This window comes from Heliconius melpomene, chromosome 21, assembly GCF_056956725.1.
Source record: "Heliconius melpomene rosina isolate 202511_hmr_F chromosome 21, ASM5695672v1, whole genome shotgun sequence".
Classification (NCBI taxonomy): Eukaryota; Metazoa; Arthropoda; class Insecta; order Lepidoptera; family Nymphalidae; genus Heliconius; species Heliconius melpomene.
In genome coordinates, this window is record NC_140409.1 from 2,769,241 (window position 1) to 2,790,106 (window position 20,866).

At 35.2% G+C, this 20,866-nt stretch overlaps 1 protein-coding gene across 9 annotated transcripts; it reads right to left on the reverse strand.

The window, feature by feature from the left end:
- Positions 1-327: 327 nt before the first annotated feature.
- On the reverse strand, positions 328-17,987 carry LOC146526842 (jumonji, AT rich interactive domain protein 2-like). 9 transcript variants are annotated; one of them, XM_085205726.1, is made up of 24 exons: positions 17,766-17,987; positions 16,495-16,655; positions 16,000-16,416; positions 15,861-15,914; positions 15,713-15,772; positions 15,335-15,379; positions 14,642-14,719; positions 14,086-14,139; positions 13,073-13,138; positions 10,959-11,015; positions 10,680-10,760; positions 10,530-10,589; positions 9,998-10,057; positions 9,719-9,769; positions 8,317-8,729; positions 7,896-8,132; positions 7,013-7,205; positions 6,565-6,806; positions 5,866-6,063; positions 5,105-5,271; positions 4,451-4,742; positions 4,193-4,366; positions 3,787-3,885; positions 328-3,311 (listed from the first exon to the last, which is right to left on the reverse strand). In XM_085205726.1, exons 1-24 carry the CDS (start codon positions 17,768-17,770, stop codon positions 3,117-3,119), a joined length of 3,459 nt encoding a protein of 1,152 aa, XP_085061852.1. In that variant the 5' UTR covers positions 17,771-17,987; the 3' UTR covers positions 328-3,116. The 9 variants fall into 9 exon arrangements, with proteins under 9 accessions (XP_085061852.1, XP_085061854.1, XP_085061853.1 ...); XM_085205728.1 differs by lacking the exon at positions 10,680-10,760; XM_085205727.1 differs by lacking the exon at positions 9,998-10,057.
- Between the last annotated feature and the right edge of the window lie 2,879 nt (positions 17,988-20,866).

The following is a 20,866-nucleotide window of genomic DNA, read 5'->3' on the forward strand; positions in this document are numbered from 1 at the left end:
TCAAAACGATTTCAATTTTTTTTTGTTCTGTTTGTCAGTGCGTATGTGGACGTTAAGTTTGAATGCACATGTTTTCACCGTTGTATTTTTCCTTTATTTTATTAAAATCGAATCGTAAACAATTGAGTAATTCAAGCGGACGAAGCTGCCAACGGATCACTATAATAGTTGTTGACATAAGAGGCGGGATATAGAAATACTTAATAAAAAGGTTATTTATTATAGGGATTAGATTGAAGTGTGAAAATGTAATGTAAAATATAAGACTGCTGAAAATATATCAGTAGGTACATATGTATGTAGATATTGGATTTATAAATGAAACAATTTTTATTACGCATACTTTTATTGAGAAAAAAGCTATACCTAATCTAAGTAAATCGTAGAGCAACGCAGAGAAGAGTACAGAGTAGCCATAGCCCATAGAGCCATGTGGTCATACGCGTATAAAGTTACTTAGCTGTGTGTGTGCTCCGCGTTGCTCATCGAAGTCGATCTAATCTAATTCCTTAACAGCCCGGTCATTATAACTATACATTTGAAAATAAAAAATCGATTGAATTTTGTGTAGGGTCATAAGAGTTTAACTTCAACTTGGCGACTTAATATATATAAACTTAAATTTCAAATTAACTTTGTCAGTTTCGACCCACCTGAAACTGAATGCAATTGATCTTAATATTTTCTATATCTAACTTCTTATCGGATAGCGAGTTAGAAAGTCGTCTTTTCCGACGTAACGACCGGATTATTATGAGTTGACTAGGCCTTGGTATAAAATAACTTACATGTTACAAAAACATAAGTATTACATTTATTTTAAAGACTTATTTATTTTATAACTACGCTTAAAAATATTGTAAATTTACAATCGTTTCAAAAATCAGAAAGCTTAAATTTTAAAGCAAAAATTATTGTACGCGAGTAATAATTATTGTAAATACTTCCAAAAATTTTCAAAATTGACAAATGTTTCAAAAATCTTAGGTCCATTTGAGGAATGTGTTGACGATATTTTATCTAGAGTGAGCGAGATAGATCTTGACGCTGACGTAATAGTGTTGTGAACTGTAATTTACAGAAGGGCTAGTAATGATTACATTACAGAAATAAAAAAATGAAGAAACAGTAATATTTGTAGTCTTTAGGGCTTGAAAGATCATCACAGGATGTCAATATGATGTTTTTCCGAATGTTTTTTGAAATTAGTAGGTATAATATGAAAAATATAAGATTTTTTTTTCACATTTTTCTTATAACTGTTACGACTTGGTCTATTACCCCTTATAGGCTTATTGTTGATTTCTCGGACACCCTGTATAATGCTCCAAGGCAATGTAGGCAATTTCATCTTTCTTCATATTAAATATTTTTTCGCGATATTTTATATTCTTTTATACTTGACAGCAATGATTTGAAGAAAAAAATAAGTGAAAGTAAGAAGATGAGTCAAATCCTTTAGTCCTTAGACCTTAAACGTATCTTAAGCGTATTTTTTCACGCATACCTAAAGATATGCTATCACAACTTTTATTTTAATACTTTGAAAGTTTTTAAATATGTATATGATATGCTGACCTAATAGAATATTATATCCTTTAAATTTAAATTGTGGAGAAGTTACATACCATTTTAAATGTATAACTTTGCATAAATAAAGTTTTATGATATATATACTTATATATATTAAAAAAAATATTTGTCTGCGTTTTATAATAGATTTTGAGCATTTTAAATATATTTCCTATAAAATACCCTGTCAAATACACCACTATCATAGAGTGGAATGTGTAATATTTTATTAGGGTTATATTAATTACCTTTAATTAAAATTATAGGGTTATATAATGTTAATTAAAGTTGCCCGCAACTTTGTTTGGACTCTGTGACCATTCCTAGAATATTTTCATTTAACCACCATTTTCAATGAACATTAGGTCCAAAATTATGCCTCTGTTGCCTCTTAGGTTGTACTAGAAATATTTATGATAAAGACAATGCCAGGCCTTATTAAAAATATAAAAAAGGATTTGAAATTTAAATCCGTCTATACTCTATTCATTATGGCATGAGACAAAATATAAACAAAGGAATCCTATTTCTCAAACTTTTATGCAATATTTTAATTTATTTAGCGAAGGGAAAACATTTCGTTTATTATTTTTAAATGTAAAATTTGCAGTATTATTGCTTAATCTCAAATATTGTAATGTTATATATAAAAGATCATTGTATATAACAAAAATAGCAAAAAATACAAAAATTAAAATACACTAGTTTTAGTGAAACATACTAACTATGAGGATAACAAAACTTAATGTTTATTAATAATTTTTTGCATCTTTTGCTGTTTATATTACATGGTAAATGCACCTTTTCCAAGATTCTGCTGTTATATTTTTTATTACTAAACACAATAAAAGTAACAACGGAACCACGAAAATTCAATGAAAAATAACTGAAAATGGCAGATATATACTGATGGATGAAATATTTTAATATAAGATATTTGCTTGTTTTAATTACAGTAGTCATAATTATAGTATGTAATTTATTTATATACTATTAATATATGTCTCAAATTTGAGAAGATGTTGGCTTTCGGGTGTTTTTACATGTCAAATACATAAAAAAATATTATTGAAAATGAGTAAAATAATAAATTTAAATATGAAAACAATCTTTACTTTCTATTATTGCATTCATTTCTTTTAACTTAAATACATACTTCTTTTTATTTACTATACAATGTGTAATTTTACAAAATTTTAAAAAATAATTATATAAATTATTTTATCGATATTCACAAATTTGAATCCTAATTTTATTAATTAATGCTTATTGCTTAATCCTAATTAATCACAGAATAATAAAAGTAGCTTTAGAAAATTTAGTCTGGTGCTGAAAAATAACGAATCGCCATCTTTTGGACTACACAAATGGACGATAACTTGGACGACACTTGACAACAACTCTATCAACAGTGACATGTAAAAAACCTTTTTTGATATGTTTATTTTTTATCTCATGCCTTCGTGAATAGAGTATAGTGATTTCGTAGACGTGACGTTACGTGAAAAAAAATACAATCTTTTTAAAAAAAACAATTATAAAGTTTAGACAACACGCGTCACGTCCACGAGTCTTTTGGAGATCCTCTCAACAATCTGTTTTAGTTCTGTTTCTGTCATGTAAATGACCAGTTCGTAGTGACACTGGCTCCGTCGCCTTATGTTCGGTATGCGTTCGTCCAGCACCTGCAGGGCGTGGCCGACACAGAGAGCGCCATCTCTGTGGAAAACTCCGTTTACCTGTAATATATGACAAAAGATTAGGTATACGAGTACGTCGAGTTTTACTATAAGCAGGACGATTGAGCGTTCGATTCCCCTTGGAGAAATTAATGATTTTTATTTCTTTGTTCTAGTAAGGAGGACAAAAGCTCGGTGCCGAGTTCCGCCTCGAATCGTCGATTCAATGCTGTCGTGCCGTGAATTTACACAGGCATGCCACTGTATACGCGACATCTGTGAGTTCGATTTCCACTGGGAGGAACGAAATTTTCATTCCTAATTCTGGTAACGAATGAAAAACGTTCAGTCCCACTTCGCGCACAATACTTCGGGCATTCGTAATGGGAACGGAATATATGAAAACTAGGTTTCCCAGTATCCTTCTTACTTCTCTTGCTATGCGTGAGGTACACTGGAAGCTCTAAAAAAAACGAAAATTGGACCGTGTGTAAAGAACGAAGTGTATTCCATATCATATACCATGAACACTTACCCTGGACAAATATAAATTAGCGCGACATATTTCGCACTCGTCTTCCTCCGAAATGTTCCACACAATGCCTGTTGGGTTGTGCCTTTTTTCGAAACGAGGCTGTAAGCACATTATATACAATTAACCAAACAATTTATTTTATACGTATATATTTATTATATAACAAGTAATACAAAAATATCATATACGACTATGGTTTACTAGATTTTTTGAAGTAATTAATTTCACCTGATTATATATAATAGCGAAAGCTTAACTGCGAGCCATGGGTGAAGATGATGACGTTGAATATGATGATAACGATGGTCGGCTACTATTAGTGTTATTATAACATAATAAAGGCCTTCTATCACGTAACTTACAGTATTGTGTATACATATACATGTAGTTATAATAGCGTATTCACCTTGAGGCCATGCTTGACGAGGGCTGCCCGGTGAGCCAGCTCGGTGCCCACTATGTTGGACATGCTGGCGTGCACTAGTTGCAGCACGTCGAAAGTCGCGCGCGGGTCCGTCGCGGCTGAGATCAACAGATGCTCGAGAGAAAACATGGACGGCTCGCAGCTGTCCCGTAGCTCCTAGTTCATACATATAGAGCAGTATTATTTAACCATTTATTTTATGTACGAGAAGTCAAAGTATGTTTTTATATTCACACTTACTTGAAAAACTTGACCGATGTTATTTATCCAGTGGTTATAAGCAAAATAGACACTCTCAGAGACAGTAAAGCCAGTGGCTATGGAACAGGAGTACGCTTTGGGAAATACAATGACAAATTCCCCCGGTTTTTGCAACACCTTTGACATGGACACGGAATGTTCTAGTAAAAAGTTCGGTGGTATCATTGTGATATCAGATGGAAGCCAAATCGATTTATTTTGGCACGACGTAGGACATAATATTTCCACCGCCTTACGGAATCTCTCGCTTTCTTCGTCTGGTATTCCATACCTGGAAAAATAAAAATAAAATTTTAAATAGTCTAAACTTATTATCATATCAATAATATATGTTGTTTTCGCAGCAAAAGCGCATATATTTGCACATTCGCAGATTACCAAATTTATTAGAAATATAAACATTAACTTCTATGGCGTTTCGAGTGAGCTAGCAGTGAACACTAATCACTTCCTCAATGCCACGTCACGTTGTATAAAACACACAAAGAAAGAAAAGAAGAGAAAGTTAAAAATATATACATACATAAATTACATAATGATAGGTTGCAAATTAGAACTTTAACCTATAACAAGATGACGTACATCATGACGTACAACTTAATATTTTATAGGTGTAAAAGTATTATAAATCACCATATTTTTGGAGGCCCCTCGTGCATGTACTCCATCCATGGTAAGCCGTGGGGGTCGCGGTGCCAACAGCTGGTGGAGTAGAGCATCCCCAGGTGTAACGTGGGGATGGTCAGGCCGACCACAGAGCCGAGTAAACGGAGGATATTTCCATTGTTTTGGTTTAACATCTGATTGGTTATAAAAATATTGTGTAACATTAGTTGAAGTAGCACATTAAAAGAATAACATGTATAGCTAAATATATAGAAAAAGTTGAAATATATGAACCATGTATCTGTCATGTTTAGCATAAAAAGATAGCCAAGTTTCAGGAGGTTTCAAAAATATATTTACTCAGAAATTAACCATCAGAAGCAAAAGAATTAGATGACGAACAACTAGTGAATTATTTTTTTATAATATTGCTACAATTTGCTTTTTCAACACATGATCAATTTTCATACAATTTTTTCTTGTTTTTTAAAATGGGAGTACTTTGCAATATTTATAAACAGTAACCAGACTAACACACTACCAGAAAAATGTTTATCAAAGTATTTTTTTATTGTTTCCATATAATAATAAAGAAAATTTTCAATGTTTCATAATTTAATTACTGTAAATATAATTAATTGTATAATTTATAATATATTTTCTAATATCCTGTAGACCACAAAAAAAATACAATAATGTCAGCCTAACGTACCTTGATAACCTATATTTTCATTTCAAGAGACACAGGTTCATATACTGAGACAAAAAAAAACAAAAAACCTCATCACCTTTAAATTCCAGGGATGTTGGCCGTATGGTTCATTCGGGTTGTTAGTGAAGCCGTATCCCTCGCTGCTTGTTTCTATAGAAGCGCTGTGAACGCACACGTGATGTTCCGCCATAAGAGCAGACGACCAGTATGAGTTCTCTAATTCATCTATTGCAACACGGGTGGGCAAGTATCTCTTTTGAACGTTATTTGCGATCTGTTTAAAAATACATTTATTATTAAATTGAGGCATGCCTATAAACGCTACGGAACGAGACGACGGCGACGAGATCTCCACCATTCGTCTCGAAAAGCGGACGGATTGGTTTTTTAAAAGATGTTTTGGTGGCAGCATAGAAATATTAGAATATATAATACTAGCGGACGCGCGCAGCTTCGCTTGCTTATTTAAGGGTGAATTCTAATAAACCATGAAATACGTGTTCAATGAAATATTTTTAAGAGTCTCAATTTAAAATTTTATAAAAATCGGTGTCGATTTAATTTTTTTTCCATACAAACTTTCAAACCCTATTTCACCCCTTTAGGGTTAAAATTTTTCAAAATCCCTTCTTAGTGGATGTCAAGATTACGAAAATAAACATCTGTCTAAATTTCACGTTTCTACCATCAGCGGTTACGGTTGTGCGTGCGTCTTACCTCAGTCAGTGAGGACAAGTCCTTTTATATATATATAGATAAAGTCAAATATAAATACCCTTTTGAAGGTAAGGAGATCCATAGGACGGCCCTTAATGATACATTCCTCTGCTTCCTTTAATTGTTTCACCAAGTGTGGGAATCTCTTTTCATCTTCCAGGTCACCGTCGTCATCAGATGAATCAGATTCTCCCAACATGTGTTTTTGAGTGTGTAGTGGGTTCGATGCCCTATCGAGCATCCTTCTATGCCTTTTTTGCCACAGCTCCTCGACCTTTTTTATCATCTCTTTTCTCTCTCCTAATTAATAATAATAATGTATCAATGTGTTATTGCATTTAATTTGTATTTAGTATTTGCAATTTTAAAACATTCTTTCTAAATTAGAATTCGCATTTATAATACCATATAAAAATAAATTCGCTAAGTACAATAATAATAACATAAGAAATATAATAAATATCGTTAGACAACATAATAGTTAAATATTTAAACTACTAACTTACTTTTGCTAAGAGAGTTGTACGGCACCACATACTTCATATACAACTGGTCCAGTCTCCTATCTGGATGCGACAATTTACCACAGTTAAGCTCCTCAGCCACTTTGGCCCAAGCTTTCTTGTTCATATTTTTTAAGCCGCCGTTATTATTTACGGATTCGTATAGTTTTGGCAAGTTAACTTCCATGCCTCCCAGCTAAAAATAAAATAAAAGTTTTTTTAAAGGTAATGCATATGCACAACTTAAAAAGTCTACAAAGTATTATGAACATTCTTAATCTTGAGGCCAAACCTATGTTAGCAGATTAGACATTAGCAATGAAAATAAAACAAGTAACCCATTTTATAATTTGAAAATGTAATATTGTTGATATTTAGTTTTTATTTATTCTTTGAGGCTGTAACGGTTCCAATTGTTTAAACAAGATATAATAATAAGATATTTAATAAAACACGATATACATACACAACAAAATTAATATATTTAAAAAAATAAGGGTTCGCATACTATTTACAATAGGTTTTTAGTACACAGCAAATAAAGAGAAATATAAATGAACAATGGACTTCACCATACAAGTAAGTTACATGATACAAGGCCAGTCGTGGCGCAAGGGCACAAAGTGTGACTGGTTGTGGGTTCGATCCAAACTCGAGGAATTGAAATATTTATTTAAAATGAATATTTCCATTTCTTCGTATTGATGTCAAGGTAAAGGCGGCGTTGAGTTCTGCCACTCAACATCTCTAGAATTCGGCGGAAAGTGGGGAACGGAGTGTCTTAACACTAGATTCTCTCTGCCTAACCTAGCACCTAGCAGAACAATATTAAAAGTGGGGGAGGGTCCACAGACTGTCATGATTACAATGATAGGTCAATACTCACCAAGGGCGGTTGTGTACAAGCTATCTTCAGTGTAGCAAGATGGGACCTCATGGTACACATCTCCCGCGTCAAAGAGCTCCATCGCCGGAACACTCTTGTTATATATTGATTGAATACTGTGAACCGCATCGCATCGTTTAAGTTGCACTGCGGTTTGAACCCAGGCGGTGCGACTACCTTACACAGTCCATATTTAGCCGGACATGGCATTATTTTCTCAAAGTAAGTTACGGGATCCTGATGAGAAAAAGTTTATAAAATTTTTTTATTTAAAAGCATGTTACTAGACTTAAAAGAATTAAGGAAATATAACGTTATGAGACTTGTTGTATATTATTATCCATAAAATGTCATGAATTACTTAAAAAAAATAACATTATTTTCGTAAATAATATGTTTACAATATTACAAAAAATATGACCTTAAATTCGTCCTCGGTGGGACGGAAGGTGGGCGCATCAGCCAGTTTGGCGCGCTCGAATCTCACCCTCTGGCGTCTCGATGGCAACACTTGCATTCTATCCCTTCGTGTGGGTACAGTGATTTCGGTGGCGTCGGACTCGATGACTTGCTCGAGTTCGGTATTATCGAGCGTCGTATTATAAGACATGGGGCTGCTAGAACGCTCCGAGTTCACCCGCAGGCCAAGAGTATTGAAACGGCGACCGCCGGACTGCTGATGTCTGCGAGGACGCTCCTCCTCCGCGCTAGGATGTGGAGAATTTTGCGAGGTCCTAGCTTTCGGCACTTTCGGAACTTTAAATATTCCATTTTCCAGCCACACTCGTATCATCTTGTTTCTAGACTCAGGGTCTTCTGCTCTGGACATCCCACCTGTTCAATAATAATTTGATTGTAAGCTATTAACATAGATTTTTTTATTTCAGATTGTAAAAACATTGGAAATAAAGCATGAGTGTTATATTGAAAGGTAATCTAAGCAAACTAATACGGAACATACAAGTAGTCGACTGCAAGATTTTAAAAAAGCTCAAAATCAAACTTCGAGAGTGCTGTAAAATAGGCAGTTTTGTTCAAAATTTAATGTAAATTTAATTCTGATTGCAAAAAAACATATACTGGGTAATTCTTATAGATGATTAGTGATGATGTATGAAGGTATATTGAGACCCAAGACTCATTTAATTATGATTTGGTGAAAGATTCTTCAACAATTAATAATGATTATTTTAATAGAACTAACGTTGACGCTGTTTGGTCCGAGTCTCAAAGCGCAATGGCTGCTGCTTGTCAAGTCTGACAAGCGTTACTTAGTCGGCCGGAACAATTAGTGTTCACGACGATTATAGAGATATTACAAAGAACAACTACAACAGATTCAAGATCGGAGGATCTACTGAAACGGAGTAACAAAAGAATTGAAGAAATACTTGAAACAACTTTTAATGCGAGTGTAATTCGCTCCAAATACAATCAAACTTTTTTATTAACTGTATATGTCGACTGTCAGTATAAGTTGTTTAGAAGAAATATTTTTTCTTCAATCAATTCACACTCAACAAGATAAATTAAGATGGAGAAGAACTGACAGAGGCAATGGCCAGATTATTTAGTAAGGATATCAAGATAAGGCATAGACGAGACATAAAATATATATTAAGATAATTCAATCTTAGTTCGACTGCCATAGAATTGGAAATTCCAAAATAAAATCTTATGACACCTTTTATTCCGTAAGCTATGAAAGAAAGCAATTAAAAAAATAATGACAATCAAAATAGCTATTTCACTACGATGCATAAAAAACACAATAACAAAAAAAAATGAAAGAAACATTTATAATATAAAAAAAAATGTATTACTAGCTAAAGACTCCTCAGTGTTGGTCGGAGATGCGGCCCGATGTGAGAAGTCTGGAATAAATTTCAAATCATCCATAGGTGTTTACGTTTGGCGCCAGTGGGAGCATTTACGAAATTTACTTGCTACTTGATTTTTCATTGAATAATAATTTTGCAAAGTAGAAGTTTTTTTTATTATACTATTTGTAGAAAATACATTGGTTTTCGATCACATAATTAGAATTAAACAAACTATAAATAATATATAAATGCTTGTGGACATAAGCAAAAATATATTACCATCATGCGATGAATTGGAATTGACGGGAGATTGAGCCCTACGGCCACCTTGATTAAAGTCTGAAACAAGTTTTCAATATAAAGAACAACTGAATAGAAATTAATAAAATCACAATATAATTTTATTAGCCGATGACTAGTATCTAAACAATAAATATTTATAAATAACATATAAGAGAAGGGTGACCAAACAACAATATGCATAAAACAATAATACAAAATAAGTACGAATATAACGTAATTATATGAAAACAATGAACCGATTGTTGTAGTAATATGTTGTGCTTGTAAGTCACTAGGGCCAGGTTCTGCCCAGTCTGAAAATAAGATGAAAATGAAAAATCTACTAAAAATAACTTTTTGACTCTAAAAGCGAATGAGACTTTTAGGATACAAACCGACCTAAGTAAATAATGGGACGAAGAATTTTGTTTTCTTTTCTATGCCACTAACTTTTCAGTTATTTTTTATCTTCACACTGCAGGCTGGGGGAACCTGGGAACCTAGTGTTTACCTTTTAGTTATATATTACCTATTTCACTTTGTGCGTGGGAGCGCGATTGTAGACCGCTGGGTCCTGGTTGGGCAGTATCTAAAAAGAAATTAAAAAAATAAATAGATACTCGCGATTACTAAGGGCAAAATATTGGTAGTGTTATTTTCAACTGATTATTTATATTACCAGGGGGTGATGCGCATTTAGACTTGTCTTTGGCCTTGTATTTACGACCATGATTTCTGCTAGGGCCCGGTTGAACCCCACCTGGGCACAAAAAAAGCATAGCAAAAAACTATTCTTTTTTACTTTACTACTTAACTTTACTACTTAACCTTACAAAAAATATATTTAATTTGTAAGGCATACAATAATTTACAGTTATTAAAATAAAACATATTTAAAAAGTAAAATATAATACTAATTTAAATTATTTCATTTCAGAATTTTATGAAAATAATGTACCATTAGTGGACCCCTGGGTGCTGACACGCATGCCGCTTGGCCCGGGTAGAGCTCCAACTAACAAAGAGATTAAATCTTCAATAAATATATAATAAGTTATTTTTATTTATTTAAAATCTGATAACTCTACCAGCATTTGGGCCGTACCTTTTTTTTCCATATCATTACTATTATTATTTTATTTCTTAACATTTTTAAATATTTCTTGCGCGGATGAATGATAAATAAACGAGCCCTTTTCTTTTTTTACACGTCCTAATCACATTACTTATTAGAGATATTTTACAAATACATACGTGTTAATATATACTAGTCAAAACAAAATAAGGGCCACTACGTATTTTTGCACTTTGGGTTAATTTATTCACATGAATGCAATCTTGAGTGGTTGGTACTTACGGTACGTTCATCTTAAGTGTTGACAAGTCCTATTTGAGTATACTGACAGCAAAAAATTGAAAAAGTAGGTAGATTTAAAGATTTATTGAAACCACTTGATTTTACCCTTATTTAAGTTGATGGTTAAATTCAGTCAAAGTTTGGAACTAGTCGTGTGAAGTTCAAATAATGTTTAACTATCGTGTTAATTGATCTTTTGCGAATACTATGCCACGTATTCGACGAGATCTGGACTTGCCAACCATAATCAGAGCTGTAACTTTAATTCAAGAAGGACATTCACAGCGTTCTGTAGCTCTACAGCTTGGCTATTCACGAAGAGCGGTCCAAAATGGTTGGAATCGTTTTCAAGAGAGGGGAACGGCATCCAGTAGACGAGTATCAGGCAGAATTAGATCCACCACCGCGCAAGAAGACCGCTATGTTCTCTTGACTGCGCGAAGAGAGCGTTTTATCACCGCTCACTGCTTACAAACTCGCTTGCGACAAGTCACAGGTGCCCGTGTTAGTGATCAAACAATTAGGAAATGGTTGCACGAAGACCAGCAGTTCTCCAGAAGACGAATATTGCGAATTTCACTAACAAGTGCTCATCGTGCAAACCGATTAGCGTATGCAAGGCAATATCTTGCCTGGGACATAAGTGACTGGAGCACAGTGTTGTTTACTGATGATAGTAATGTGATATTTTTTAATGATGATAGGTGCATTAGTGTTTGGAGACGTAAAGGTGAGCGATTTTCAGATGCTTGCATCCTAGAAAGTGACAGATTCGGGGTCCTAATGTGATGGTGTGGGGAGGCATCAGTCTATCGGGTACAATTGAACTAATAATCCTAAACGGAGGCACTGTAACAGCTCAGCGATACATTGAAGAGGTTATCAGACCTTATGTGGTGCCTTTTGCTCAGAGAATTGGTGCAAGATTCAAGCTGATGCACGACAATGCACGCGCACACCCCGCTCGAGCCACCAAAACAGCTCTAGAGGAGGCTGATATTGAGGTGTTACCTTGGTCTGCCAACAGTCCAGACCTCAACCCGATAGAATACATGTAGGATCTACTCAAACGAAGCGATCGAAGTACTGACCGGCCCATACATAACGAGCCACAGCTTATTGAAGTGCTGAAATCAAGCTGGGAGCAAATTCCTCAAGAAACTGTACGAAACCTGATTGAAAGTGTTCCTTACAGGTCAGGATTGTGTACAAAAATGAGGAGGACACACACGATACTGAAGACAACAAAAAGAAAGCTTTAGAAATGCTAAAAGTTGTTGAAAGCTTTATGAGCGGGAGTGAATTTTTTGTCAAAATTGCATAGTTAATTGAAAAAATTGTAAGTTAATTTTATTTTAATTAAATTTTAAGTTAATTACATTAGAAAATGGTAAAGCTAATGAACTTCATCATTTTTTAATACCTAAGTCCCAGTAACACATAAATATACTTGAAAATTGCAGTGGCCCTTATTTTGTTTTGAGTAGTATATATAAACTTTAAGTGAGATTAGAATATTTTCATTTCTTCGCTCTGGTACCAAGGAAAAGCGCGGCGTTGAGTTCCGCCACTCAACATTGCTTAGAAAACTCAGTGGAAGGTGTGGGGAACACAGTGTCTTAACACTAGCTTTTCTCTGGCTATCCTGCTGTGGGCGAGATACAGAGTGAAGCTGAAAAAAAAATATAATAGGTATTTAATTATAACCAACCAACCATCATCAGGTGTGCACTCTATTTGTCTGCCTGACTGAACACCGCTGGGTGCAGGCTGTGCCGACTCTGAAAATTTATGTGAATAACTTAATACAATACATGTCCTTTTGTATTCTTATATACTAGAGGACTCGCGCAGCTTCGCCTGCTTATTTGCACCCCTAGGAGGTGACTTCTAAAAACACGTGTTCAATGAAATATTTAGAAGAGCGAATCTTACCCCAGTCAGTGGGAACATGTCCTTTTATATATATATAGATTAGTAATCAAGAATTGATCTCTTTTCAGCGTACTTAATATTTATATATTATAGGTATGTTTGGCGGCTGCCTGTCATCTAAACTTTTAGGTTAGCCATATCTTATAGCTTTAAACGAGCAATTCTTGTATATATGTATGTATTTGGGAACAATAATTTTAATCTAGGTAATTTTCAGTAAAACTTGAAAACCTGCTACAATATCATTACAATACGAAGGTAAAGTCCAATTGAACTTTATTTAGGTCCTGTCTTTTGTGAGAAAAACTACTATTGGGAACCCTTGATATTGGAAATATGATGTCCAAAAAACTTTAATCAATTGTTTAATGTAAAGGAAAAAATTGTATTTAACGTTTAGAATAATTAAGTCCACTGTGATAAAGCTTAAAATAGTAAAATATCATCAAGATCACAAATATAACTTTTTCGAGCTATTAAAATCACACAGAAAATATTACCATCAACTGGTATCTCTGTAATTGAAGATATGTCATTGGGTTCAGATTTCGCCCATCCTTGAGAGTAAATATAAAAACCTTAAGTATAGTATACTTTCGGAGACAAAAATAGGTTAGTAATATCGAAAAGCCCCGAAAAAGTTAGTGTACTTTTATTTTACTTCAAACATAATGACAAATAAATTATTATTATTTTAATTAGGCAAATATACAGTGCTTACTGCAAATTATTCATTCAGGAAATGTTATCATCGGTAAATGTCTGAAAGCGTGGTTCGTATTCGTAAAATTACCTCGTCTCGATGTCGACCGTGATCGTAGACCGCTGGGTCCAGGTTGTGTCTCGTCTGAAATAAATATGAAAAAAAGAACTTAAATTTATAAGGTCTTGTTAGAAATTTTGAATTCTACTACAAAGTTTTGACCAATTAATCAGAACAATAACTTAAATTAGTAAAAATTTCCCCACTTTTGGAATATAAGCAAATCAGGTAGCTGCAACCCATCTTCAATCATTAAAAATTATTAAATAGTTTAAAAAACAAATTGTGAAGTGCTTAAGTATTGGTTACCTAGCTTCGCCACTGAATGGCTCCTACTAATTAAATAGACTCGAGTGCATTTAATGTTTGGAATCGGCATATATGATTTTTTTTATAAAATTTAATAATGAAAAATCTAAATTTCCAATTTGGTTAAAAAAATACAGATGTGATTGATCTGAAGCTAACTATTCCACATGTAATAATAAATAGACGGTATTCGGCCACATTTTTGTTTAATAAGCATTTATGCCAAATTACAAAAACGAATACTTAGTTGATTGTTAAAATACTTTGTAAAACGTACCATTCGATGGGTCTTGTGTCTGTTTGAATGGTGCAGAGCTGGTAGCGGTAGGTGCCCTCCAGTAGGGAGTAGATTCAGCTGATAAAAATATTATATTAACCAATTGTGTTTAAGCCCAAAAATAATTGAAGGGTCATTATAGTGCCACGTAACGCAATTTTTAAATATTTTAGTGTCTCCTTTCTCCCCATATAAACGTAACATCCAAATGAGGATTTTGATCTAACACATAATTATGTTTGTATAAACACATAAAAGTTATAATAGTATTGAGGGATTCCTTGTAGCATATTAACGAAGAGGATTGCCAACTTGGTACATTTTAATTCCCTAGTTTTTCATAAATTAAGTGGTACTCCGCTCGTATTTTCAACAAATATATAATATTTTATCCCCAAATGGCATTATGTAATACCTAGACGACCCTCGAGCTAAATAATCTCCCTTAATTGGAAGCATTCGACGAAAGGCTAATATCGACAAAGAGTCACAGTTGATTTTTACGATTTGCTGGTCATATTACGAGTCTCGTACCTACTACAGTACCGAAAGCAACGTCGAAAAATGTCACTAATAATTAATACTAAAAAAAAAAAAATTAACTAATATACAGCCATTTGTCAAGAGAGGTATTCATTTTATGTCAACTAGTAGTTTTTAACATTTTGTAAACATATATAACAAGATACTTACCATCCTCTATGCAAGTATCGGATTTTGAATCAAGTAATGTGTCGTCTGAAAAACAAAGAAAGCAATTTTTTAGCTTCACTTCCGAGAGACTATTACGTCATCAATCCGAATTCCATATATGGCGGAACCCAACGACGCATTTTGTATACCAGAGCGGGGGCATGAAATTAATTGGAGTGGAGGTCAAAATCTACAATGATATAATATGTAGTGTATGTGATGTATACGACTACATAAACTCTTACACACGCGATCTTGGCGCTATGCGTACTTACACAAAACAAGATATGCTTTATGTTCATATGTGATGTAAGAACATAAATAATATATACACAATTACACAACAGCATGCATGTACAATAAAATATATAAACCTACCATCATTCATAGAAGGTTCAAATACATGATCGGTTCCAACAGACATTGAAGGCTCTAGTCCTATGAATAAAATAAATCCAGTATTAGACAAATGAAATATGTAATTTTACAACCTTTACCTCTCTAAATCATTATCGGGAAAACTTACCACTGTTAAAATGTGGTACACGCTCGACAACATATGATGGTGTGGATTTGGGTCCTTAAAGAGAATACATATATATTATTAAAAACATCTAAATGAAGTATTAGTTAAATATTTATTTTAAAAAAAAACACTTAGGTACCTGAGTTGTTCTTTTTTGAACCCAATATAATCGCATTCTGCCTCGATCCATTTATATAGCCTGATCTTGTAAAATAAGTCAATGGTTGATCATCGTCGACGGAAAACTCGGTGTCAACTGTTGAAGTATATTTCCATCGCAAAGATGCTTTAAAAGCAGCTTTTCGGATAGGATTGCGACGTTGTTTTACTTTATGTCTGTTTCTTATACTTCGTTTAAGATTTTTCTTAGGTCCAGATCTTTTCAATAATGAATTTCTTCCAGTTATTTGTGTTTGGACAAGCGATTTTATAGGTACACTTGGAGTTGAGTTTACTTCAATAATCAAGCTGTTATCGGGTTCTGTAATTATATTTTCAACAGCATCAACATTTCTTAGCCTTTCCAAAAGCACTACTGGTTTGTGCTTGTGAATGTCTGTAAACAATACATTACAACAATAAATAAAAAATATTCATGTATGCAATCACAAAACCTCATATAAATACTACTAACTCTCCAAAGATATGACATCTAATAAAACCTTTGCAGTTGTCTGTCTGCGTATTATATTTGTTTGATCTTTTACAAGATCGGTAACTTTACGATTGGTAATCTGTGCGGAATGTGGGGGGACATACACTCCTTGAGCAAATTTTCTTTGCGCCATAATTTTTCTGTAAAAAGAAAACATTTATAAAGCATACAATAAACATTTTAAATATTTATAATATAATAATAATAACCCTTTATTACTGAAACTAAACACTACTCTAACTAACATTACTCTAAATCTAAAGTGGTTCCTCTTTTCCAGCTTGTCCTTCGACAAAGGCCTCCTCTAAAGCTATCCATTTTATTTTATTCTTTGCAACACATGTCCATTCTGGTCCAGCTTTTTAAAATCGTCTTCCCAACGTGTAGTTAGTCTATCTTTACTCCTTCTGTTTTCAAGCTGGTACCATTATGTTATAAGATGTGTCCACTTCTCTATCCTTTCCCTTAGCATGAGTCCTGTCCATCTCCACTTAAGGTATCTGTTGTATGTTTCCAAATTTTGTTTTGCTCTTTATACTCTGTAACTTCACTTTGTCCTTTCTTTTCATTTCAATAATGCTTCTTTCCATTCTATTTTGACTAAGCAAGACACATGTGTTAAGCACTCCTCTTTTTTTATTTAATAGGCATATCCTTCTCCTTTAACAGGTCACTCAATGACCAAAATTGTTTCCAACTACATGTTATTCTTCTATTTACTTCCTTTTGCATCATTCTTCTGTAGACTATAGTTGACCTAGATATATGTATTTATTAAAGTATTTTATTTCCGTCTGTCCATCATTTATTTTAATATCTATTTTAGCTGAGTTTATATGCACGTGTTACTATAAAATTTAGTTTGATAAATATTTTTATTCACTTCTTTTCTATTCTGTATAAATTTGTTTTCTTAGCAAATTCTTAATGTTCTTATAGTGTTTAGCCATAGAAATTCACCACATACATATAATATATATGATATGTATACCTAATATGCGACATAAACAAAATAATAAGCAACAACGTTTATAACATTTCAAAAGTAACTATAGAAGGCAATAACATCATCCTTAACATGAACTATATATTACAAACATATATACTACAAGAGATACCATCATTTTGTTTATTTATAAAACAAATAAAAAAATATTTTATGTTCACAATAACACATTCAAATATCAACAAATAATGAACTGAAAAAATACTTAGTAGTCTCAACTATTTATAATTTTAAGAACACTCACCCCATTTTGTGTACGAGGGCACTCCTACCACAGTTGAACACAAAACGAACACTAATTTATGTTGAAAGTCTTTCCTTTAGTACGCCGGTTAGCCCTGGGCATAGGGAAAACTTAAAGATCAATAGCAGGCTATAATCTTGTTGTTGTTGCTCTTTATTTATGGCGTTCCGAGCGTGCCAATTATAATCTTACTACAACGAAACTGGAACTTTTGACGTATAATATTATTAAATTCAGAAGTATATGGCATATGGAAAGTTTAAACCACTATAGGTATTTTTTAATTAGTAGCATTATATTTCCCTAAGTTCGCGAAATGATGTACAGAGGTCGCTTTGGAAATGAATATTTCAATTAACGTCAATAGATGTTACCAGAAATTTAATATGAGCAATGATATTGAATGTATTTTCATTAACTTTAAATATTTATAATAATTAATAAAAAATATATATTTAGCACAAGTAATTGAATATATAGCTCGTAAAATAATCAATTCTTCACTGTCTGTGGTAATTTGCTCAGAGTGACTGTACTCTATGGTATATTTATGTAATAACTAGCGGACGCGGCTTTGCCTGCTTATTTGTACCATTAGGGGTGTATTATAATAAACACCAGATCGCCACGCCAGCATGGAGGCAGAGGTCCTTTCTCGCCTCGCCTCCCCTGCTCTACCCCTGCCGCCACCACCATTCTTCTCCCCGTCCGCCGTGAGGAAGGCGATCTGCCGTCTCAAGGCCAGGAAGGCGCCTGGCCTGGACGGCATCACCAACGGAGCACTACGCCACCTACCACCGAAGATCGTCGCAGCATTGGCCAGGCTCTTCAGCGCCATTCTGCGCCTGGGCTACTTTCCCCAGGCGTGGAAGGAGGGCCTGGTCATCATGCTCCCCAAGGCCGGCAAAAACTCTCGCCGCCCTGATGCCTACCGGCCAATCACCCTCCTGAGTTCTCAAGCCAAACTGTTCGAGAAGCTACTCCTTTCGCTTCTCCTGCCGCACCTCCACCCGCGGCAAGAACAGTTTGGCTTCCGCAGCGGCCACTCAACCACCCTCCAGGTGGCCAGGGTTCTTCACTTCGCTGCAGCAGCCGCTAATAGGAAGGAGAGTGCTGCTGCAGCCTTCCTTGACGTCGCCAGCGCGTTCGACCGCGTCTGGCACCCGGGGCTCCTGTTGAAGGTGCTCCGCGCTGGCACCCCGCACCACGTCGCAGCCATCATCTCCGCCTTCCTCAGCGGGCGCTCGTTCGCGGTGAGGGTTGAGAACGCCCGCTCCCGCTTTCACCCGATTGCCGCCGGTGTACCCCAGGGGAGTATCCTCTCCCCTGCGCTCTACTCCTGGTACACCGACGACGTGCCAGCCACCTAGGACACGCTACTCGCCTTGTACGCGGACGACGTCGCCCTGATGACCAAGAGCCTCAACGCCAAGCACGCCGCCTTAAAACTCCAGCGAGCGCTCGATCTGCTGCCGGACTGGCTCGCGGAGTGGAGGCTCTCGTTCAACGTGGCCAAGACCCAAGCCCTTTCACTTGGGGGCCACAGGTGCCTGCCTCCTCCGCTAAGCCTGCAGGGGCAGCAGATTTCATGGAAGCCCACCGCGACGTACCTCGGCGTCGTGATTGACCGGAGGCTCTCAATGTCGGGGCAAGTGAAGAAGGCCGCCAACGCAGCGAAGGTAGCGCTGCACCTGCTGCGCCCCCTCTTCCGTTCCCGCCTACCCCTCCGTCTGAAGCTGTCTCTCTACAAGACGTACGTCAGGCCGCACCTTACCTACGCCGCCCCGGCGTGGTACGCCCTCACGAGTCCACGACATCGCAACATCCTGCAGGTGGTCCAGAACGTCGCCCTCCGGCGCGTTACCCAGGCTCCCTACTTCGTCAGGAACGCTACTCTCCAGCGTGACCTGAGAATAGAGAGCCTGGAGGATCACATCCGCCGGCTCGCGTCCAACGCGTTCAGCCGTAAGCTTCAGCTTAAGCTGGGCCTCCCTCGGGGCAACCGAGGGTCTCACCCGGCTGAGCTTGACCGCCCAGGTGGCATATAGGTCATCCTTCCCCCTCTGGAAAATTCCCCCCCCCCCCCCCCCTGTGCCCCTGTCACACAAAACAGGCGCAACATCCCATCCCACAGGCAAACGCCACCCCAATGACGCACCCATATTAATGGGTGGAGGTAGCAACCGCGAAAATAGGGCCAACGCCCTGCCTTCGCTTCCCGGCTCACGGGCCGGAAGAAAGAACACGACGTCTATAATAAACACGTGTTCAATGAAATATTTTTAAAGTCTAAATTCCAATTTTTATAAAAATCGGTGGCGACTTAAAGATTTAAAGACTTAAACTTTCATACGTTTATTTGCACCCTTACGGAGTGAATTCTATAAAACCTTGAAACACATGTTCAATTAAATATTTTTAAGAGTCTGCATTTCAAATTTTATAAATATTGGAGCCGATTTAAAAAAAAAACTATACAAACTTTCAACCCATATTTCACCCCTTTAGGGTTAAAAACTCAGTCAGTGAGGACAAGTCCTTTTATATATTTAGATTATATAATTATAATTATTAATATATATATGATTTATAATTATTTATATACCATATATTAATAATTATTAGTTTCAAATTCAATATATCTATCACAGAATACATTTCTAATATACTATCACATAGACAGGTCTTTAAACAAACAATGCTGAGTTTTGTGTTTTAATCAATTAACTTTATTTTATTATGGTGTAATAAAGTGTTGAAATAAATAAATAAAATGCTTTTAGTCATGCATATCAAAATACTTCTTTATTATTACATTTTTCTCTATTTTTAAATTTTGTAGTAAGGTGCATCTTAACAGTACGTTTTATATTTACAATGTCATATATTTAAAATTTACACAAAAAATGGCGTCAGTTAACTGTGCGTTTGCACAAAAGGTGCTTCACGCTGTATCCCCTCACAGCAAATGACGTCATAACAATGTTGTTATATTTGATATAATAACATAATATATACAAACACTTTATTAAAAAATATGTTATAATATATGTTTCTATTTATTATATTTTTATAATAATTTATAATAATATACTTCATAC